The sequence below is a fragment of the Talaromyces amestolkiae genome (assembly GCF_001896365.1).
Source record: "Talaromyces amestolkiae strain CIB chromosome Unknown scaffold12.1, whole genome shotgun sequence".
NCBI lineage: Eukaryota > Fungi > Ascomycota > Eurotiomycetes > Eurotiales > Trichocomaceae > Talaromyces > Talaromyces amestolkiae.
Genome location: NW_024468048.1, coordinates 299,588 through 321,733, shown reverse-complemented (window position 1 = coordinate 321,733; position 22,146 = coordinate 299,588). Strand labels below are relative to the sequence as shown.

At 47.9% G+C, this 22,146-nt stretch overlaps 10 protein-coding genes across 10 annotated transcripts; 3 read left to right on the top strand and 7 right to left on the bottom strand.

Moving 5' to 3' along the window:
- Positions 1-1,712: 1,712 nt before the first annotated feature.
- On the bottom strand, positions 1,713-2,099 carry BHQ10_006427 (uncharacterized protein; the record flags this gene model as incomplete). Its single annotated transcript, XM_040879012.1, has 1 exon — positions 1,713-2,099. One exon carries the CDS (start codon positions 2,097-2,099, stop codon positions 1,713-1,715), a length of 387 nt encoding a protein of 128 aa, XP_040734931.1.
- A 1,441-nt stretch (positions 2,100-3,540) lies between these two features.
- BHQ10_006426 (uncharacterized protein) lies at positions 3,541-4,326 on the top strand (the record flags this gene model as incomplete). The annotated part of the gene is made up of 1 exon (XM_040879011.1): positions 3,541-4,326. One exon carries the CDS (start codon positions 3,541-3,543, stop codon positions 4,324-4,326), a length of 786 nt encoding a protein of 261 aa, XP_040734930.1.
- An 835-nt stretch (positions 4,327-5,161) lies between these two features.
- Positions 5,162-6,167, bottom strand: BHQ10_006425 (uncharacterized protein; the record flags this gene model as incomplete). Its single annotated transcript, XM_040879010.1, has 3 exons — positions 5,162-5,232; positions 5,279-5,571; positions 5,623-6,167. The coding sequence occupies 3 exons, from the start codon at positions 6,165-6,167 to the stop codon at positions 5,162-5,164; spliced, it is 909 nt and encodes a 302-aa protein (XP_040734929.1).
- Positions 6,168-8,538: 2,371 nt separating this feature from the next.
- Positions 8,539-9,426, bottom strand: BHQ10_006424 (uncharacterized protein; the record flags this gene model as incomplete). The annotated part of the gene is made up of 1 exon (XM_040879009.1): positions 8,539-9,426. The coding sequence occupies one exon, from the start codon at positions 9,424-9,426 to the stop codon at positions 8,539-8,541; it is 888 nt and encodes a 295-aa protein (XP_040734928.1).
- Positions 9,427-9,940: 514 nt separating this feature from the next.
- On the bottom strand, positions 9,941-12,457 carry BHQ10_006423 (uncharacterized protein; the record flags this gene model as incomplete). The annotated part of the gene is made up of 4 exons (XM_040879008.1): positions 9,941-10,554; positions 10,612-12,126; positions 12,174-12,291; positions 12,362-12,457. The coding sequence occupies 4 exons, from the start codon at positions 12,455-12,457 to the stop codon at positions 9,941-9,943; spliced, it is 2,343 nt and encodes a 780-aa protein (XP_040734927.1).
- A 517-nt stretch (positions 12,458-12,974) lies between these two features.
- BHQ10_006422 (uncharacterized protein) lies at positions 12,975-14,241 on the bottom strand (the record flags this gene model as incomplete). Its single annotated transcript, XM_040879007.1, has 4 exons — positions 12,975-13,223; positions 13,275-13,934; positions 13,990-14,155; positions 14,201-14,241. 4 exons carry the CDS (start codon positions 14,239-14,241, stop codon positions 12,975-12,977), a joined length of 1,116 nt encoding a protein of 371 aa, XP_040734926.1.
- A 245-nt stretch (positions 14,242-14,486) lies between these two features.
- Positions 14,487-16,459, top strand: BHQ10_006421 (uncharacterized protein; the record flags this gene model as incomplete). The annotated part of the gene is made up of 6 exons (XM_040879006.1): positions 14,487-14,509; positions 14,566-14,601; positions 14,652-14,890; positions 14,956-14,992; positions 15,074-15,447; positions 15,516-16,459. The coding sequence occupies 6 exons, from the start codon at positions 14,487-14,489 to the stop codon at positions 16,457-16,459; spliced, it is 1,653 nt and encodes a 550-aa protein (XP_040734925.1).
- A 1,555-nt stretch (positions 16,460-18,014) lies between these two features.
- On the top strand, positions 18,015-19,209 carry BHQ10_006420 (uncharacterized protein; the record flags this gene model as incomplete). The annotated part of the gene is made up of 2 exons (XM_040879005.1): positions 18,015-18,145; positions 18,201-19,209. The coding sequence occupies 2 exons, from the start codon at positions 18,015-18,017 to the stop codon at positions 19,207-19,209; spliced, it is 1,140 nt and encodes a 379-aa protein (XP_040734924.1).
- A 376-nt stretch (positions 19,210-19,585) lies between these two features.
- Positions 19,586-20,698, bottom strand: BHQ10_006419 (uncharacterized protein; the record flags this gene model as incomplete). Its single annotated transcript, XM_040879003.1, has 1 exon — positions 19,586-20,698. One exon carries the CDS (start codon positions 20,696-20,698, stop codon positions 19,586-19,588), a length of 1,113 nt encoding a protein of 370 aa, XP_040734923.1.
- A 332-nt stretch (positions 20,699-21,030) lies between these two features.
- On the bottom strand, positions 21,031-21,840 carry BHQ10_006418 (uncharacterized protein; the record flags this gene model as incomplete). Its single annotated transcript, XM_040879002.1, has 3 exons — positions 21,031-21,246; positions 21,299-21,634; positions 21,688-21,840. 3 exons carry the CDS (start codon positions 21,838-21,840, stop codon positions 21,031-21,033), a joined length of 705 nt encoding a protein of 234 aa, XP_040734922.1.
- Positions 21,841-22,146: the final 306 nt, after the last annotated feature.

Here is a 22,146-nt window from a genome sequence, read left to right as displayed (position 1 = left end):
AATGGCTTCGTGAGTTTGATAAACAAATGGCTGGTCGGAATGTGATTCTATTAATGGATAACTTTTCTGCGCATGAATCTGCTGTTGAKSAGATTGAAAAGGATTTAAAGAATACAACTGTTATATGGCTTCCACCTAATTCAACAAAATATCAACCTCTTGATCAAGGGATTATACGAACTTGGAAAGCGCTATGGAAGCRAGCCTGGGTTCGATATATTATTGACGAATTTGACCGTGAAATTGAYCCTTTATCTACAATGACAATCCTTCGTGCTGTACGGTGGGCAGCTAATATGTGGGATCAATTATCKCCAATAACAATTGCYAATTGCTTCAAGAARGCTCTTCATAACGAGACTGAGGAGGAGTTTGAGGCCGCACTTATAATCCAAGATTTACAGAATAGTCTACACGATCTACAGCTTACCAACAAGATTCACGATATCATGGATATCAACCAGTTTTTGAATCCTGCTGAGGAGGAGGTCAATGATACRATGATGGACGTTGATRCCCTTGTTTTAAGTCAATTTGATTTACCTCAGATTGATGARCTGGATGAAGATATCGTTACRGAGTCTACTCCAYTAATAACGGCCCAAGAGGCCTTACAAGGCCTTAATACTCTTCGTCTTTTTGAGGAGCAACGTGAACAAGCTGATAGCTCCTTTATCCGGMTTCTTACGCGTTACGAAAATCAGCTTATAAAAAAGAAGCTTGCCACGCAGCGTCAAACCGATATCCGTCACTTTTTCCAATAAGCGATTGCACAATCACGATGCAATAACGACGACGCCATCTATCGTAATTTCCCGATTTGGTTWACGACGCCATTACGCACGTTGATACGGATCGAGTTCAATTCTCACGATCGCCGTTGTCGAATCTTTTTGGTGTTGAGTTTTATATCTCGTACGGAGGCTCGGGCGGCAATATGAGGCCCGGAATCGATATTTATATATAAAAATGGGCCCCGTATCCAATTTATACTCTAATATCAGATTTATATAGATTTCCACACGGAAATGCGTTGTSGTGCGCTTCGGRTGGGTTTAGACTGCGAATCATCACGTATTGGTGTATAKGGCGCGACGCCGAGCGTATTGAATAGCCAACTGTGCCGCGGGGCCTCGTTGATTCTAGAGAATTTGACGCTGATATATAAGGCCTACTAGATTAGAGCAAATTGTCGTCGTCAATATCGTCAAGTTGGGGTTGGGGGGTGCAATATATGCGATTGATATACGTGAATATAGAGATGTATAATTTTGTATGGCACTCGGGATATAGCACCACCTGGGTTATAGCACATATTTGGGCGGTCTGAAATAGGTGCTTATATCCAGGTTTTACTAAATTTTCCAATACCAGTCTGGACCATCCATAACAGGGATCAAAGCTTTGCCTTAGCTGTCCTCGCTTCATTCTGAAAATATGCGATGACTCCACCAAAGGGCGATATGCAAGCGGGCCTTTGGCCCCTTCTACCGCACATGAGGCAGTTAGAATAACTCGTGGTCTTGATACTTAAATACGTTGGGCGAGAGACTTGGAAGCGAATCCACCAAAAACTATGACATGAATGGCACCTAAACGAGCAACTGACAATGCTGCAATGAGAATAGCAGGAATCATAGGCACTACCTGAAAGTTAGCGGTAACCTACACGTACTTTTCGGATACCAGATCTAGAGCAAATTGAAAGGAAATCAAATACTATAAATAACGACGGTATCTCCCTTCTTCACCCCTTCCTCAGGTAATACCCCAGCAAAAAGCTCCACTTGCTCCAAAAGCTGTCGGTAGCTATAGGTCTCTGTAGTTTTCGTTACTGGCGACTCCCAGATAATTGCGATGTCATTGCCCCGCCCAGCCTTGACATGTCGATCAACGCAATTGTAAGTCGTGGAGAACTCGCCGTCCTGGAACCAGGACCAGTGTTGATAGCTAGCGTCATTGGCTACTTCCTTCATGTTCTGAGACAATGCACGCGACGGCATCTTGTGCCAGTAGAGATTTTCGGCTTGTTTGGACCAAAAAGCCTCTGGATCACGTAGCGAAAGCTCATGAACAAAGTCTTGAATGTAGTGCGTCATCGTTGTAATTTGATGTTCTGGTTAATTGAGCGACTTTCCGGTGCTATCTTTTTATCAGTTGCAAGAGATTGAGTTCCCTCACCACAGGATCTCAATCTTCAACAAACCCAGTAAATAATGTAAAATATAGGTAGAGACTAGCTCTCAATTCCGAACTTGAAATTGAAACCCCGCGGAGTGATGGCCTTCATTATGGGCGCCAATCGAATTGAACCATCGTACCGACTGTAGCAGAGGTGTGGAACATTTCATTATGAAACGTCTGTGTGGGACGACTTGACCACACTCATGTGGGACGAACAAGTAGTACTCAGTTTCTATATTGCGACTATGGGGAAGAATAGCGCAGTGCTACTGTAGATCTATTCGGTCCATGGAGACTGCTCAGATGATGTGGTACATCGGTGCGATGAAAACTTGAGTACAGTATAACATGTAGAGTGCCCCTTCCATCAAAAATCACCTTTTCAGCCAGGTAAAAATAGGGGTAACTTATCTAGCGGATATCAGTTCCTGATCATTCTATCTTATAGTTATACAGTAGTAACCAGCATATCGCTAGAGTAGCGAGGGGTCAGGGTAAATGAAATCATCCTTCCATCCAAGTGGTCTCGACGCAGCTTTGGTAGGGAAGGCAAAGTTGAATATCGTAGACCTCACTAAGGCATGCCGTCTAGGGGCACCACATATCACTACGACGATGCTGCCTGGCACTATTGTTGAGTCTTAACACTGGCATCATTTACATGTATGTTACTATTAGCATAACGCATGCCTTAAAAATCTATATTATCATTTGTTGTCCTTTCACGCCTTGCATTCATATAACGCTTATATCCATATCCACCACAACCCACTATCAACACTACAACACCTTAGGTCTTTAGCTTACCATGCTAGTATGAATAAACTTGCTTGTGTTAAAGGGGTCTTTGATAGCCCTAGCTTAATAAGGATATAGGAAGCCAAGCCTAGTGTATATTATAATAGGATACTTTACATCATCGTTCTTCAAGATATCGCTAGAATGCATAAATAGCACACAAGCGAAACATTCATTCAAATTCGAGTCTAAGCAAGGATAATGATCTCCAATAATAATATTATTAAGTGCAGTTGGCAATTACTGTTTACATGATTAGATAGGCCTTTACATGTCATTTGGCTTGAGACTTGAAAGCGTGGATATAATCTGATGTCTAACTGTGATGGATGATGCTCATTGGGAGGGAGAACCAAAACGGGCCGCCGGATCTACCCAGTTAGTCAAACTCCAGATCTTACCCTGTAGAACCACGAACTCGCGTCCAAAAGAAATTGCCTGCCTTTTGGTAGCAATGACTGCCCATGGAACAGAGTAAGTGCACATTAGAGACATCAAAAGTTGTAGATTACTGAGGCTTGCACCAGTTTCCCCGCAGTCCGTGCTTGCATTTTCGACATGGACGGACTTCTAATCAATACGGAAGACATCATCACTCTGTCCACAAACGAGCTTCTCGAAAAATACAAAAGGCCTGCATTTACCTCGTCGATTCGATCTCAGCTAATGGGCATCCCGGACTCAACAAACAGCGATGTGTTTCACAACTGGGCCAAATTACCAATATCCCACGAGCAATTCGCTCGTGAATCGACTGAAAACATGCGCCGGCATTTTCCGAGTTGCAAGCCATTACCTGGTGCACCAGAACTTCTATCAAACCTCAGCCGTGCACGAAATGCCAATTCTGGGGACAGGATTGAGCTAGCATTGGCGTCCAGCACCAAGACTCATAGCTACAAACTAAAAACCTCGAATCCGGAAACAAAAGAGCTACTTAGCTTTTTCCAGGCTGACAGGCAAGTCCTGGGAGATGATCCACGGGTAGGCCAGGGTCGAGGAAAACCGGCGCCGGACATATATTTAGTCGCTTTGCAGTCGTTAAACTCGACGAAAAGTCCTGGAAGACCCCCCATCATGCCTAAGGAATGTTTGGTCTTTGAGGATAGTGTGGCTGGGGTTGAAGCTGGAAGACGGGCTGGGATGAGGGTCATCTGGGTGCCGCATCCAGATGTGGCGATGGAGTATCAAGCGAGTCAGAAAGCTGTGCTGGCTGGGAGGACGGGACTATTTGACGTCGGAGACGACTGGCAACTAGGAGATATTGATGATGGCTGGGCTGAAAGTGTATCCAGTCTGAAAAAATTCGATTACGAAAAGTACGGCATTGAACGTGGACCTTGATTCTTCAACGGACCGTTTCACACGACAACTTTCTCAAGGACGCGTGATTGAGGATTGCATAGTTGTAGATAAGTAACTTTTTACTCCTGGAGAAATGGGCACGAATCTTTTCTGGATCTTAGGATTTAATGGTACAAGATACCATTTAACCTAAAATAACAGTCGGGAGCGAAGTTTATAATACAAGAGCCATTGATTGGGTCAATCTATAGAGGGGTCTGCTCCACTACACAGACAAGCAAGTAATATATCTCTGATCTGGCATAAAGCAGGAATCACGATTTCAGTAGGAGAATACTTCGCCTTTGACTGGGATAATATCCCGCTGGCACCGACCAACACTGAAGGATCAAAATGAAACGATCTCTTTCGTAAGTTGCACTATCGCTGGCTGAGTATATGCTTAGCTGAGAAACCCGTCTGCGGTTGACGTTCTACTATACGAATGTCAGCAAAGGCCCTGCGGATTTCAAATCCTGGGATAAAAGTCTGGAAAGAACCAAGGACTCCATCCTAGTCTCAAACCTACCATCCTCATACACCCTAACAACTAAAAAAACCACACGAAAAAATACCCGTCTTGATTACTATCAAAATCTAGGGCAAACGCAGCCAGCACGTTGAAAGAATATAAGTATGAAGAATTTTTATTCAAAGGATCGAACCAAAGAAGATCTTCCAGAGATGGAGAGAAAAGAATCGAAGGGAAAATTTTGGAGAACGAAAGCATGTACATGAATTGGAAACATCAAGATGGAACAAGTCAGTACTTGTTGAGTTTTACAGGAAAGATACTGTCCATGCATCTTGACTTTTGTTAGATAACATCATGTATTTAGGAGGCAATGACTATCGGGTTGCCCAATGGACTAAGGACGTTGGCGCCGTATTCACCACCGTAGTTACCTGTTATAATTAGCATGTATAAAGCTTTACATATGAGGAAACATACCAGCTGGGTAGTAGTTGCAAACGGTGAATGGCAAGGCCAAAGAAGAGCCAGACTCGGCGAGATTGGAGCAAGTCACGGTAGCACAGCCGACGGTGGTAGTGTCCAACCAGACAATCTGACTGAAGTGACCCCAATGCTCAAAGTTGGTCATGTCGGGGCTGGCTTCGCCGTACAATCCTTGGTAGTACATCATTTCGTCGTTGTACATCATGTTGGTGATGATTTGGTCGACTTTGTCGGAGTCGATGCCATAGGCAATATTTTGGCCGTAGTTGGCAGCGGGACCAAGTGAGCTATGTCCGTTAGTTTCTTGTATATATTTTAGTCTAGTTGCAAATACTTACGTATCGTGGTGGTAGTCGCAGGTGTTGGCCAAGGCAAGTGCAGACTCGGCCAAGGTTTCGTTCCAGGTAAGAGCTGGAGCAGAGTGATTGGAACGGTGGATGTTGTGAGAGTCGAGAATCAAGGTTTGGTAGGCAGAGCCAGTAGCCGTGGGGACGCTGGTAGATGTAGAGGATACCTCGACAGCGGTGGTGGTGGGGGCAGCAGTCGTGGTAGGCTCGGGAGCAACAGTTGTAGCAGGTTCAGGAGCAATGTAGGTGGAAGTGGACGAGGTAGATGAGGGCACGACTATAGTTGTCTCAGTCTCAGTCGAAGTCCATGGTGGGCGAGGATATTCGTTGTTCACGTTGGCAGCACCCGCAACGGGGGCAGTAGTCGCAGCGACAGAGGTAGTCGAAGCAGGCACGGAAGTGGCAGCTCCAGGAGTTTCAGTGACGGTGACGGTGACCACAGTGACGGCGATATCGGTGACCAAAACACGCTTGTTGAGGGGACTGGCAGCAGCACCCATAACGCACAAAGCGCTGACGAACAATGAGCCCTTCATTTTGTATGACGGTTGACGATTGACGGTTTGACTGGTTGGATTTTGATGGCTTCTGGTTCTGGAACGATTGACAGATCAACTGTAAGACTGGCTTCTCCAGGAAGGTGAGTGGCGCGGGGGAGGATAATAAGGACCGGCTAAGCAGATCGACTGCTTGAAACAACGCTGTGAAGGAGTGAACGGCGATGAAGTTGAAAGAGTGTGCGACGAAAGGAAGCGGAAGTCTGTCGAAGAATAAACAAGAAACGAAGGCAACGCTGGAAAGGGACCCAAGAAGTTATAAAGTTGGGAAGGCGCGAGTGGGCCGGGCACCAAAAAGGGAAGGAGCGGGCCTGTGCCGATCTCGAAATTACTTGGAAGCCACCTAATTACATGCTATACTCAGTAGGTAATAGGTATCTGTTGCAAGCTTGTATAACGACTATATGAGTATCACCAGGAGCTGGTGGTCCTATGGCAGGGATCAGGGCGGAAATGAGGTGGAACAAGCAATCATAAAAATGGATTGTGCTAAGTCTGTCCAGACCGTCAGACTTGGGCAAAGTTTTTCTGACAACAGCGGGTTGGAGGTAAAAGGGCCTTGGCTGTATTAGTAGTTTAGTACTCGAGAATTACGTGGAGTGATACATCGTCGAGATCTGATAATCTTCATGGGATTACGTAGTACTATGCGTAGTATGTACTACACGCTGTGTGACATGGCCGACGATGGCGGGGGAGATCGCTCGCCGCATGGTGTCTCTCAGTCTGGTCGTAGTAGTATGTGCTGGCATTGTGCGAGACAGTCAAGACTACATGGTAGATGTTCCAGTATGTTTCGGGTCCACTGTATCGGCGAGAGCGTGGTATCAGGAGATGGTTGGAGAGGGCGGAATGAAGTACCTACATAGTATGTATTCCATCAGCAAGTAAGCTGCTCGAAGATGAAAGGTGATCCAAGCACGCAGGGGTGTGTCGCATAGTGGGGGCATATCTCCTGCTGCGCGTCTTTTAATTGGCTGTGTCCCCTGAATTTAGTGCGAAAGGGGTCAGGTCCCGCTCTGCTAATAAAATGGATTGGATGTTTATTATTACTCCGTAGTATGACCGCCGTTTCATCGTGCGCCTTTATTCTGCTGTCATCTTGACTTCCAAGACATTAAGAAACACACAGTGAACCGATCGAAACATTGTGGGCGCTTATTCCAGAGTACATCGCATTCGGGTTACTCGAGTMCCCCGCCAATCCAGGATCTGTTCAACACCATGGCTGGTGCATTCCAGCACACATTCCACCCTGACTCTTAGTTATACATTCATACAGAACACGAACCTTATGCTCTACTATGGACGTACTTTGTAGTACACTCTGTAGTAAGCATTTCCCATCCAGACCAGCCACACCCTGAATTTTCCAGTCAATGTTTCACGTTGATGACCGCGCCAAAGGTACCATGTCGATTCGGCCCCGCCCGAATCACTGATCATTTTCCCTGCATTTTCCCACGGCCCAATCAGCGCGGGAGACGCTAACCAACCATGGTCGATGGGTTTCAAGCCTCAGGCAGGAATTATGACCATTTATTTTTGTTATTGCATGACTGTCAGCCTCTTACTCCGTAACTTAGTGAATTCCAGTGCCAATAGAGTCATCAGTGAGCATGACCTAATTTTGGACATGCTTAGCCGCAAGACTTGTCGAGCCACGAAGAGGGCGCTGCATACGGTCGATAAGCTGATAAGCTGACAAGCGCCCCTCATGCCTTGATGGAGTGACGCTGCTTCTACTACATAGTACAGAGGAAAGTTGTTCTCTTGGCTTCCAGTTACAGGGCAGACTTAGCTACTGTTTTGCAATTGGCAATTGCACTCAGGCTGGAGCGATCAGTGCGAAGGATCTGTCGGCGATCGTTAGTCGCCATGACATCATACGTAAATACTGCCGGCAGAAAACACACCGTCTTCTATTTAACGTCTATTCATTGGTTGTTGAGCACTTTTTGCCATCTCAAGCCTACGATAGGCAAGCGGTATGGACTGGCAGGGTTCCCAAACGGGGAGATAACTCTCTCTACGGGGTATATACTATGTATATCTAGTCTACCCCTCACTTCATCGACTATAATCATCCTCAGAGATAATCAAAATGACTCGTCAAAAAGTTCAGCAACTCCCCCTCGACGACATCCCCAGCGCACTACAAAAATGGAACGCAACTCGCGTCTTGCTAATTCTTGTTAGTAGTCGGCAAAAGTCTGAACACAAACACCAGCGGTAGTCTTGACTTCCGAGAACAGGTTGAACATATCTGTATTGTATTGTACACCGAAACATAGACACGACAGACAATTACATACATATCACAAGCAGAACTCCACCCAGGAAGAATGACTCAACCCCAGTATCCTTGTGCAGGAAAGACATAGCCGCCCCAGACTTCTTGCGAAGGATAGCCATAGTTCCCCTGAGTCACAACCGTCGCATTGCCCGCAGCAGCACTAGCACCAGCTCCAACATTTACAGTTCCAGTTCCAGTTGCAGCTCCGGCTTCGGCTCCAGCCCCAGATCCAACACGAACATTTGCAGTTCCAGCGCCAGCACCCCCACCTACAGCCCCAGCTCCAGTTCCAACAATTCCAGCGCCAGCACCAGCACTAGCACCAGCACCCCTCTGCTGCAGCTCCTGCTGCTTCTGCAACTCCTGCACCCTGACCTTCTGCCACCTCAACGCCCTCGCCGCCCTAACGTCCGCCACCCTCTCCCTCAACTCCACCAACAACCTCCTGACATCCTTGTACGATCCTCCACCCACAACCCCATCATCGTCGTATGTAACCCACTTCGCCGGCGCCGTCGCAAGCACATATGCCCTGATAACGCGCAACGAATCCCGCTTCTCATCGTAAATTTTCCATTCGCGCTCGCGGTCATGCCGCAGGGTTGCGAGGAGGTATTGTCTTTCTGCCTTTTTCACATTCTCATCCGCTGCATCACCCTCATCCTGACCCTGACCCTGACCCTGGTCCTGATCGTGATTCACGGCGGCACCCGCAGAGGCGAAAAGATGGGCAATATCAGCTGGTAATGGAATCGCAGCTCTGGGCGGAAGGAGTGGGATGGCTTGCTCGTTTGGGATTGATGGATCGATGTATTGCCAGACGTTGCTTATTATGGCTTCGGTGCGGATGAGGGTGAGCCATGCTTCCCAGTTGACGGCTGTGAGGTCCAGGGTTAGGATTTGTGGGAGGCGGAGGAGGGACAGGAGGTTTAGGGGGAGCATTTCTCCTCTGCCTTTCTCCTTTATTGGCGGGAAGGTGGGKATAATTTGATTTGGCTATGAGAGGAAGAGAAGAAGATGATGATGGTGATAGTTGTAGAGATGGAGGTTGTTGATATGTAGATAAGAAAAGTTGTCAAACATCTTGCTTCCTGTCTTATATATGCCTGATTTTTTTTTGTTGACGGAGTTTTCCATCATCGTCACTATACGGAAATTTGTGAATTGTGTTAGATGCTCTTTGTGAAGCAATTTGCTTGTTCATTGGCAACAGAATGTGCAATTAGTATTCATGATATTGCAGGCTCTGTTAAGGAGAATTAGTGATTAAAGACAGGTGACCTCCTTAAGATACAACCTCAGACATGGAGAAACAATGACAAGAACTCTCTAGTCATAGAAAACACTAAGTTGATAGCGATTTCAACGAGACAATCATGACTCACAGATCAAACTAAATCGAGTATATAAACAACAAATACTGCATATACCGAGCAGCTGAAACATTATACAACTTTCAAATATCCACAATCCGGCAACTACCCGTCTCGCAGACGAGTAGATAGTCCTTCGGCGGTGTACCTGGCTTGAGATCTTTGAATAACGGATTTCGCGACTGGAGCCATGTTGTTGATGCATTCGATCCCCGGACGTCTACCACTGACACCGTCGTCACAGAAGTAGACGCTGCTGAGCCTGCCTCTGCGCGGACTCGCTCACGTACAACATATGTCGTGTCCTTGTTTGTTTGTGTCTCCGCTGCATCTTTTTGAATCGTTGTAGCCACGATATCCTTCGCCAAAACACCAGTGATATTTCGAACACCCAGCTCCAGACCGACCATTGCATCTAGTAGATTCACATACAAGAACGGATGCTGCATCAACTCTACCGAAAACGTACCGCAGGTCTGTCGTGCTAATTGTCTATAATTGTCATCTTCTAAAAGCGCTCCCAGTCGGACTAAATTTCGCGCAATGATCCCATTTATTGACGGCGTTGCCGAGTCTGTGCCGCTCTTGAGACGTAGTAACGGGCCTGGTTCGCCTGGTATGGGTTCTGACGATGTCGTGTAGTATCCAGCTGATGCACCGGATTCTCCTGAAGCGATAAAGTATTGATTCAGATGCTCTGTTTAGGTTAGCTCATTGCTATCATAGACGTGCACCTCAGACGGAAGATGCTCACTTTGTAGTTGTTCTGCAAATTGCAAATAACTATCGTCAAACGTCGCCTCGTACATTGCAACAAGACCAGACGTTAAGAAGGCATAGTCATCAGCGAAACCAGGGGTATTCCCGCGGCTACCATCTCGATAAATACGCCAAAGCTGTCCGCTGGACGGCTCAAATAGCGTCTTTCTAATAAATTCAACTGCTTTATGCGCAGAGTCTCTGCACTGCTGTGCTTTGACTCTATCGATTTCTTCCAGCAAAACACTAGCCTTTGCAAGTGCGCCAATCGCCAACCCATTCCATGCAACGATAATTTTGTCGTCAAGATCCGGTCGCACACGTGTCTTTTCTCGATATTCTCGAAGCTTCTGTTTTCCTGTTTTGATAATTTTGATGACTTCTTCTTCGCTCAAGCCAAACTCCTTTGCAAGCTTGCTCGGTGTGACTTTGATAGACAGGACATTCTGGTCCATAAATTCGTCATGCGGGTCATTTTCAGGTGCAATGTTACCATCTGCCAAAACACCCCAGTGTCGTGCGCAAACTCCGGCATCTCTCTGTCCTAGAACCTGTTTGAGTTCCTTCATCGTCCACACATAGAACGCGCCCTCCCGTTTCTCTGTATCGTTTGGCGTAGGTAAGCTGTCGGCATCCTCAGACGAAAAATACCCACCGGTCGGAGCTTGTATTGGCTCSCTTGTCAAGTAACTCACAAGATCGTAGACGGCACCCAACAATTCCGGTTCGTGCGTCGCACGAAAAGCATCAACATATACGTCCAGGAGCTGAGCCTGGTCGTAAAGCATCTTTTCAAAATGAGGCAACAACCAGTCGGTCGTAACACTATATCTGGCCAATCCATGTCCAATATGATCACGTATTCCGCCGCGAGCGATATTCAATAAAGTGTTGGTCGCCATTGCCGTGGCTCTCACACATTCATCCTGTCCAACGATATCCGACACGGCTGACGGATACATACCAAGTCGAATAAGGAAACTGAGATTTGCTGGTGTAGGAAACTTGGGCGCTCCGCCAAACCCACCATAGACGGGGTCGTATCGGGACGCAAAATGCTGGAAAGCTTCTTCGATAAGCTCAATTTCCAAATCCTCACCGCCTCCCTTGGCTCCTTGTTGGGCATAAGTACCCTCTTCTGCAAATTCGCGAAGTTGCTTTGTTATTTCCTTAGCACTATCCAAGCACCGGGCTTGCTGTGTCTGCCAGACGTCGCGCAGCTTCTCCAAGATCTCGACGAATCCAATTGGACCCTCAGCCCCCCATTGCGAGTGCGAATGTGCCAGTGGGCCTGGCCAGTAAGTTCCTCCAAATACGGGCTCGAGATCCGGAGTAAGAAAGACGTTTAGCGGCCAGCCGCCCGAGCCAGTCGTAGCTTGGACATAGTTCATGTACACGTCGTCAATGTCTGGTCGTTCTTCTCTATCCACTTTGATCGGTATGAATGATTCGTTGAGGATGGTCGCCACTTCTGTCGACATGAACGATTCTTTCTCCATGACATGACACCCTACTCGGATTAGCTCAGTTCTATCACAACTGTTTTGGAACACTTACAATGACAAGCTGAATATCCGATGCTGACAAAAATCAGCCGGTTGTGTTTCTTTGCCAGTTCAATTGATTTCGAGTCCCATAGTTGCCAAGCAACTGGGTTGTTCATGTGGCCACGGACCTACTCTGTTAACAATTTTTCTTTAAGGCAGCTGAACGTAACGTGATGCAATATGACTATTGGGACCTACATAAGGAGATCGGCTTTCGTTGAGACGATTAACCAGCTTCAGGGTATCGGTTATCGCGTGTTGCTCCACGGAGCGTGCATTGGATTTATCAGCCATACTCGGCAGCGCAATTTTCCTTGAGCCCCTGCTCCAGTGATTCCAGTCGAAGCGATTCACGTGTCCCTGTACAGTGGTTGCTAACGAAGTTGAGATTAGAGCTGATCGCGCGTCGAGGGGTACCTCTACCCGTCCCCGCCGAACGAAATGATGATGTAAATGGTAGTTGGTATGGATGCTCCACCGGGGTGGGGTCCCGCTTAAAGATGAGAATGATTATATTCGTCTACAGCGTGTCATGAAAGAGCATATCATTTGTATCAAGGGATGGATAATGACAGAACTCTAGGATAAGCTATGATAATTTGGCAGTTGCCCTGTACGGCAGACCAGATGCACCAAGAAAGGAGCGAAGGAGGGGATGTTCGGCCGCAAACAGCCGTGCCAAGAAGGGTCACGTGATGCACATACATTTGAGTGTCAGACACATGTTGATCATTTATTGACATAAAGGATCATAGAGTCCAAGTATATATATTGAACATCGTGTCCTTGATCAAGCAACAGCATTAAACGATCAGTCATCACCCATCAGCTCGGCTAGCTCCCGCTCCTCCTCTTCAGTCAACATGGATTCCTGCTTCGGCTGTTCTTCTTCAGCTGGTTTCTTTTTAGCTTCTTCGATAGCCTTTTGTAGATCTGTTGGTTTGAGACTCCACTGCCTGATGGTCGCATCTATGCTGACACTAATAACTAGGCTTCCAATCAAAAGTAGACCAGTCACCTCCTCAAAATGCCCGGTGAAGGTATGGTATAGAGCGCCCGTCTATTGAATTAGCACTTGCTGTCAAATACCGAGAGACTCAGTCAGACATACCGCTTTGTTCCATATTCGGACCTCTTCGTCACGACATGCCGTGATGACCCAACCCCCTTGTTCAAAGACCACCACATCTCTAACAAAGTCTGGATGCTCGAGTGTCATGTTCGGTTTCCAGCCACTGTCCCGTGTAAGACATTTTGCCGACTTGTCAGCAGAAGCAGTCCACAGGTCGCCATCTTCGTCGAAATATAGCTTGTATACACTTGTTTCGTGGACAATGAGGGGATCCTCAACATTGGCCGTTGCTAGGCCAAGTGTATATTCTCGAATCTCTCGTTCGCTTCCAGCTGAGAATAGCTTGATGGTTTGTTGGCTTTGATCTAGAGTTACCGGATCAATGCATAAGTCTTGGACGCCTCTCAAGTGATCTTTCAGGACTTGTAGTTTTTCACCGCTAGCGATGTCGTATGTTATGATTTTAGAATCCGCTCCGCCAGAGATCAGCACATCTTTACCGCCTATATGGGCACAAGCGACAGTCTTTACGAAATCCGAATGGCCTTCGTATCGTCGCTGTGGCTGTCTCGTCCGTACATCCCAGCTCCAGATTGTCTTGTCCCAGCAGCCAGCGAATATCAATTTACCATCTGGGCTAAAAGCAACACTTGTAACAGGGGATGTTGGACCTCTATAAAGAGCCAATGTTCCACCCGTCTAGTTCAGTCAGACTAGATGTCTAGTATCAAATTGGAGATATTTGCCTACCTACTTCTAGACCAACTTTCCTTATCAAACCAGCACTCTCGGCAATATAAACAGAATTTACGCTGAAAGGATCAGCTGTGATGGCCAATATTTTGCTTTGTAATCTTATAGGACTGCCATTCTCATTCTTGGACTTGGCGACCTTGCGATCATTATCTTCTATTGACGCACTATAGAGTCAGCTGGATAGTCACGATCATTGCAAGCTCACTTACTCCGTCTGGAAAAAGTCGTCTCGATGCGATGACTGCGGCATTTTCAATTCTGTACGTGCTGAAAATATTGGGAGCGAAAGGGGCTAGTGCGGAGTTGGCAGGCTCTCATGAAACTGCTCTTGTGGTCGCTAAGCCCGCCGTAGAGATCGATCTCAAGCCACAAACAGCTTCCTCGTCATCCAGCATCCCTCTCTGAACCCCAGCTTCGTCAATACAACCACATTCTTTATTTCTGTTATTTATCGCTCTTTGTCTTTCAAAGCGCGGGTGCGCGCAACTCTTCAAAATGGAAATGAACCATCTCATAGGGTTAGTGCTGGCCCAAGACAATTCGACTATTTGTGTGCTTTATTAACCTGAAATAGCCAGCGGTTCAACCTCATCTCAAAGAGCGATATTCGGTATGCCGTTCTCCTTACCAGTTTTGATCGTCTTCAACTAATTCAATAAGCTACGTTGGCACACTTCACGAAATCAACCCCGAAGCATCGACAATCGCACTTGAGAATGTCGTGTCGCACGGTACTGAAGGACGACGAGGCAACCCTAGCGAAGAGATCCCTGCGTCGACAACAATCTACGAATACATCGTCTTTCGAGGCAGTGATGTGAAGGATATCAGTGTCGCCGAGGAGAAAAAAGAGCCAGAAGTACCTCCTTCACAAGTTCCAGACGACCCTGCCATCCTCGGTGTGAGTTGATCTTTCCATCTACCTGCCTTTCCACATGATGAAGTATTCCGGATGTAAACACAGACCTGTTCCGAGAGCGCAAACCCATGTGGATATTTCCGTTGCCTTCCTTCTGATTAAGCTTATTTTCTTGCTTTTGCTTCCTCCAAATGGTGTGGCTTCAAGCTGATAAATGTATTAGAGCATGCCCCGCCCTGGTCCTCAAGCTCCCCAACAGCAACAACAACCTCCTCCAGGTCCTTCAGCGCCCCCAGGGCCTCCCGGTCCTCCCGGTCCAGGCGGCCGACCTGGTCCACCTCCCGGTTATCCTCAACAACCTCCGTTCCAAGGCTACGGCTATCCTCCCTATGGTCAGCAACGTTTCGGTCCTCCTGGTTATGGACCTCCTGGTCCAGGTTTCCCTCCATATGGTGCTCCTCCTGGATGGTTTCCACCTCCTGGCCAAGGCTTCCCACCTGGTCCGCCAGGTCAATTTCCTGGACACCAAGGCCCAATTGGACCACCTGGTCAGCAACGTCCAGGACCAGGAGCTCCTATTAACGCTCCCAAACCGACGTCAGAACTTCCTGTTGGTGAAAAAACCACACCTCAACCGACCAGCAAGACTGCGACTCCAGCTCCAGGTGCTGCGCCAGAAGGCCCAACTCCCCCAGTCGAATCCAAGCCTACTGTCGCAGAGGTCGCTCGTGGACCTGCTCCTGTAGCACCTCAGGGTCCGGCTACAACTGCGCCTGCTCCTCAGGCACCATCCAAATTACCTCCCAATGGCCCGAAGAACGATCGTTTCATCCCCGCTATTCCCATCGCCAATCCACCCGTCAAGCCAACAATCCCGCTTTCGACCGCACAGCAGGGTGTAGTTGCTGCATCTCAAAGCACAGCACAGGCAGCCATCACGGAAGCCACACGAGCCGCGACAGCTGCTGTTGCAGCGGCCATGGCTAAACTTCCGCAACCTGGCGCAAAGAAACCGAATGAGGCTGGTGTTGACGACATGACCAAGAGATTCAATGACCTGAAGCCTTATGACAACAACCGTACGACTCGCGGCGCACACCATGGCCCACGCGGCGGTCGTGCTCACGGCCCGCGAGGTGGTCCACATGTTGCAGGCAAGAAGTTGGAACTTCCGGATGCTGATTTCGACTTTGAATCCTCCAACGCCAAGTTCAACAAGCAAGATCTAGTAAAGGAGGCTATCGCTACTGGATCTCCTATCGTTGAGGAGGAGAAGGAGCCCCATAGGCCGGAAGAGGTGCCCTCGAGCCCTTCGGCAGCGCCTTCAGCATATAACAAATCTTCGTCGTTCTTCGACAACATCTCGAGCGAGACCCGAGATCGGGAAGAGAACACAGCTCGCCCTCGTGAACGCCGTGGTGAAGAAGAAAAGAAGAACATCGAGACCTTTGGTCAGGGCAGTGTCGATGGCTATCGCGGATATCGTGGACGCGGTAGAGGACGCGGCTATGGCCGAGGAGGATACAATCGTGGATACGGAAACCGGGGACGAGGCAACTACCGTGGCCGCGGTGCTTCGCAGTCTACTGGTGTTCCCACACAAACTTAGCTGCAGCCTTGCATCAATTCGCGGAAAGCTCTTCTTTGAAACTTTGAAACATCGAAACTCTTCTCATGTGGCACATTGGCGTTATCTTTGGCTGTGCACCAAAGGTCTATTCCGAGTCTTATCTGTCTTTTATTTCTATTTGCTTTTCTTCCGGCGCAATACAACACATATGGAGGGGTCGCCTTTTACATGAAAATCTTTGTTGAAAAAAGGAAAATGTATGCTTTTTATCATTATCACGAGATGATATTCAACCTCTTTTCCCTAGCGCATCATCTATTGCTTTTTCTTTGGGGGGAGTCTTATGTCGCCGATGAATTTTGGGATTTGATCAGAGGTGCTATGGCGGAGAATGGTCATGTATCATACGAAATGTGAAGTAAAAAGAGAATCAAGTCTTTGACGAGACATTGCGTACCAGTATTTGTCTAGATGTAAAAATATCGCAGCGTTTGCTCGCGCAGGAGTTCATCTACGGCCAAAATTCTCGTGGTAACGCGTATATCAAATGCTGTTTCTATTTCATAGCTTTAGTAAAAGGCTCCGAGAATATCTAATAACCCATTTTGACAGTTAACTTCAACTTCAGATATTCTCCTGAGATGTTCGCGGTGGAGCAGCCTAAACAAGCAAACATATTCCAATATGTAGCCTAACCCAGAATGAACTAGCTCACTGTGGAGAGTCTCCGTGAGCCGCGGTTCAACCGTTGGACATCATCACATTCTCAAGTCTCGACACATTCTGCTACGGGCTATCGTTACATACTTTTATTTTCCAAGGCTAAGTGACCATCGCCTACCGAGCTCTTACTGTCATCCGGCACGAGCTCATCTATACAGACTAAATCAATCACCCGTGACCCACGACTGAATTGTCCAATACCTACCTCTTATCACGTACTAGTTACCTACTCGCTCGCTATCGTTGACATGCGACTTTATCCAATTCGTTCTTTCCTTCTCGAGCGCTGACTGCTCTCTATCTACAATATATTCAGAATAAACAATCCGCACTGTGTATCGTCATATTACCGGACTGCACCTTTATTTACTTTCTGTCGCGTGCCTGACAGTAGCAGCTTGTTGCTCGGCTGCTTCACTTGTTCTTACCGAGCCAACCCGCTCCCTTCTCCGACGGAGTATTTGCTTTCGACAAACGTGCTACTACAATCACTGCGTTGTGAAGCGTCATCCTTGTTTCCCTCGATATAGCGTTTGAATACTATCCTACGGCGCTATCTACCTCTATTCCACTGTTGCGCGATAACGCCGGGTTCAGCTGGTGTGCGGGCCGCGCCAGCGATTTTTTGAAGCTCATGCAGAAGCAGGGGGGAACCTCGGATCGCAATGTCGGACTCTGTCGGTACGATTTCTTCTTCTGAACCGGTCGATATACCATCTACCTATCTACATACTTACTAATATTCTTTGCTTGGTGTACAGATCGAGTCTTTGTCCATGCGCTCAATACGGTCAAGAGAATACCGAGGACGGGCACTGCTCGTCCTCCGGCGGCGGAGAGATTAAAGCTATATGGATTATACAAGCAGAGCATGGGTTCGTTCTTTCCCGAGTTTATGCGTGATGTTGATACTAAGTCGTGGCATACAGAGGGTGATGTCGAGGGTATCATGGACCGACCAATTGGTGATGCGCCAGATGTGCAAGCTGAGCGCGAGAAATGGTATTTCTAACACCAGAACAACAGTATAATGCATATACTAACATGAGCATCCAAGGGACGCATGGTACTCCCAACGTGGCAGTTCTCGGACCGAGGCCAAACGACGCTACATCACAACCCTAATCAACACCATGCATCTCTACGCCTCCCAAACGGCAGAAGCGCGCGAGCTCGTGGCCGAACTCGAATTTGTCTGGGATCAGATCAAATACAATGCCGCGTCATCGTCGTCGGCGTCGTCTTCGAGCCCGATACAAGCACCGAGAACTCTGCCGTCCGTGTCTGTGTCTGCTGCCGGCGGTGCATCCAGACGGTATGGAAGTATAGATGATCGAATGACGCGCCCGCCACCGGTGGATGTTGAAGAACAAGATGAGGATTTGGCGATATATAGAAGACGGTCTGGGGATTCGCGACTGAGGGTGCTGAGTCCTGTCAGTCAGTCGGACGAAGCGGACGTAAGATCGCATCGACACGCCAACGAAGACCAACACGATGATGATGAAGATAATGAAGACGAAGACGATGACGACGATGATGAAGAAGAAGACGACTTCCAAGAAGCGCGCACCGGCACCTCATTCTCCGACACCTCCCACAACGACGCCCACACAGAAGACAACGACGCCGCGAACCACCGCACACGCAAAAGACGAAAACGCCGCCCCTCCCACTCCCAGTCCCACTCCCAATCCAAAGACTGGCGTCACCGCATCGAACAAGCCCTCACAAAGATGACCACCGAAATTGCTGCTTTACGCGAACAACTCGACTCCCTCCCCATCAACCACCACTCCCACCATTCCCATTCCTTCCGTAAACCATCAAACTTCTTCTCCTGGCTGCTCTCATGGGGGAAATGGTTCCTCTTCCATTCACTGCGACAACTCCTCTGGCAAAGCGTGATACTAAGCATGATATTAATATACCTACGCTCTCGCGGCGACACGAGACTTGAGCGACGCGTGCTCACGATTCTGTTGCAGTTGCGACGGAGGATGATGAATGCCATTAGGTCGGTGCCGAGACGGTTGCCGAAACTGTTGCATTTACCTCTCTTATAATCTTTCTACAAATATTCAACCGTCAGGAAGACTGGGGTTTTCGTGTACATATGCTTGTTGGAATTTCGCATAGATACATACATATTATAAGTACATTTCACCTGATTTAGTCTTGTTGGTTTGGGTTAAAGAGCATGTGTCGGCGTTAATCTGGGGTTTGGGTTTTATATGACCTTGTTTATTGTTTACTAGTCTATACTTAGAGAAGAAGAAGAGAAGATCAAAGGATACATTTCAATTCTTGATTACTTTCCACTGTCTGCCTAGTCTTGTGTACGTGTACTAATACAATCTGCTTACTCCTGAAGGACATTAATCTCAACCACACCCTTCTAGAATTGATATGATTCACCATACTGTCTGACATTCGATCAAATCACTCGGTCTCTTGAATGCTGAGTGTAATGTCCCCAGCACTTCCCCCGGCCTTGCGCATGGCGGCTCTCTCGCATTCCATTTTGATTGACAACTGGGCTGCTTCGATGGCGAGATCTTCCTCTTTGCTATCGAGTCTCTCTTTGTGTTCTGCATTTTCCTTCTCATACTTGAAAACGCTTCTTTCTTCATAGATGCTGTCTTCGTACTCGTCAGGGACCGCGGCCTCTTTGTCTTGGTCGGCGGGCTTCTGAGCATCGTCGTCGATGGTCTTCTTGTCCACGACGTCGGGCTTCTTGGTACCAGCTTCCTGAGACTTCTTGTCGTCGCCATTGTCCGCAGGCTTGTCATCATTATTGGTCTTTTCGTCATCCGTATCCTTGCCATCATCCTCTGTGTCACTCTCTACGTCGTCCTCCGAATCATCATGTTCTCCTTCCACATACTCTGACTCCTCATTGTCAGCCGCAACCTGTCTCACCATATCCTCCATATCCTTCGGCAACTCCGCCAGCGGCCACGACTTGAGCAACGCCGGCATCGACTTGCCCATCAGCGGCGCACCCTCTGCAGCCCTGCAAACCTCCACAAAACGATTCTGCCCAATTTGCTCAGTCTTGTCGTCGTCAGTGGTAGTGGGAATGTATGTAGCACCACCAAAGACTTCAAACACCTCCGCGTCCAGATCAACGCAGTAACAGTACTCGCAGAACAGGCCATTCACAGCAAACTCCAATGATAGCTGAATGGGAATGTAATCATCAGGCCGTGCCGCAGCGATGATATCCAGGATCTTCGCACCCGTGTCCCGGTTCAAGGTTGATGGGAAACATTTTTCTTGTTCCTGGAAACTGACCGCTGCACCGCATTCGCACACCTTTTTGTTGTTTTTGTAGGTGGAGTAACGGTGTTTACCAAGGATATCTTGAACGGTTTGGTCGTCGACGGGGGTAATGCGGGTTAGCCCTTTTTTGAGACGTTCAATGTTGCTGGGCACGAGAAGGAATTGGAGGATGTTTGCTCCTTGGCCTTCGAGATAGCCGTCCCACTGGCAGTACTGGGCGACCATGAAGCGGCCTTTGTACCAGATGCAGATGAGGTTGCGGGTGCCCATGTTGTTGTCGTTGTCTTCAGATAGTCTTGAGAGACTGTAGATAGTGGTAGAGTAGAAGATGATGCAATTCAAATCTCTAGACGAAGAGGAGGATGGGTGAGAGAAGAAGAAAAGGGAGAGGAGAGGAAGAAAGCAGTAGCAGGTAAACAAAGGGAAGAAGAGGGTTCTCAGGCGACCACGTCAGCCGGGCATCTACGACAAACGGCCAAAAAGGGCAGGCGGGGTTGTTTGTTTGTATATCCAAGGCTAAAACATCAATTGATTATCATTCTGCCATCACACACCTATCTTCATATATCACATAACTATCGCAATCACAATCTAGATGATTGCTATTTGCTTGCTGCTGCTGCAAATCTCTTCTTAGTCTGGCCGGCGACCCTGGCCTCATCCCAGATATAGTTCACACTCTCATGCTGCACGGTAGCTTCCAGCCAGCGCTTGAATTTGGGCGTCGACTCCAAGAGAGTAGGCAGCTTTGCGCTGAGAATGCCATACTCCGGCTTGGAGAAGCTGTTGATACGGAGAAGGAATGAGCCGGTGAGTACCTATTCAGTCAATCTTTCGTCTATTCTTTCAATCTCACCCAAGGATACTCACCTCAGCAAGAGTCAACGTCTCACTACCACCATAGTACGGACCCTTACCCTCCACCAAGCGAGGCTCAAGATCCTTGGCCACAGCCGCCACAAGCTCTTCGGCAGACTTGTCGCGATCTTCCTCAGTGGCAGCGCGAGCACCGCCAAAGATGTGCGGGTTCACTTTATTGATAAATGCATCCACGAACCAGTCGAGGCGTGCACGATACAACGCATTCTCGGTCCCTGAGGAAGGGGGTAGCAGATGCGATGGGTGCGCATCGGCCAGGAATCGGGCTACGATGGCTGATTCTGTGATGATGTGGCCGTCATAGACGAGTGCGGGAACTTGGCCGCGCTTTTTATCAGTTAGCGGGGTCACAAAAGAGATTCAAAGCAGGGCATACGTACAGGGTTGATTTCCAAATACCACGGCTCTCTGGGAACCGACAAGTCAATCAACACCTCCTCAAAAGGAAGTCCAAGCTCCTTGAGCGCAATATGAGCGCGATGTGCCCACGGGCAGATATGGCTGGKATAGAGAGKGATCTTGGGAGTCGACATGTCGAAGTGCTATCAAACTGTTTGATGGATGCAAAGAATTTACTGACAAGAATGCGGAGATGTGCCGTTATATATACATTTATAATCATTTATAATCAAGCTCAGTCGTAACTGTTTCGGCAAATGACGAATGAGGGGAAATTCTGATTGACTGCGTGTGGAGAGCATTACTAAACTCTCCTTGCATTTTAGAGACCAGGCCCGCACTGGGAAGAACCCAGGATGTCTTCGGACTTTGACAAACTCCCCATAAAGTCAGACAGTCCAGGACCTCTGATTTTAGAGAAACCACCCAAACAAAGCATT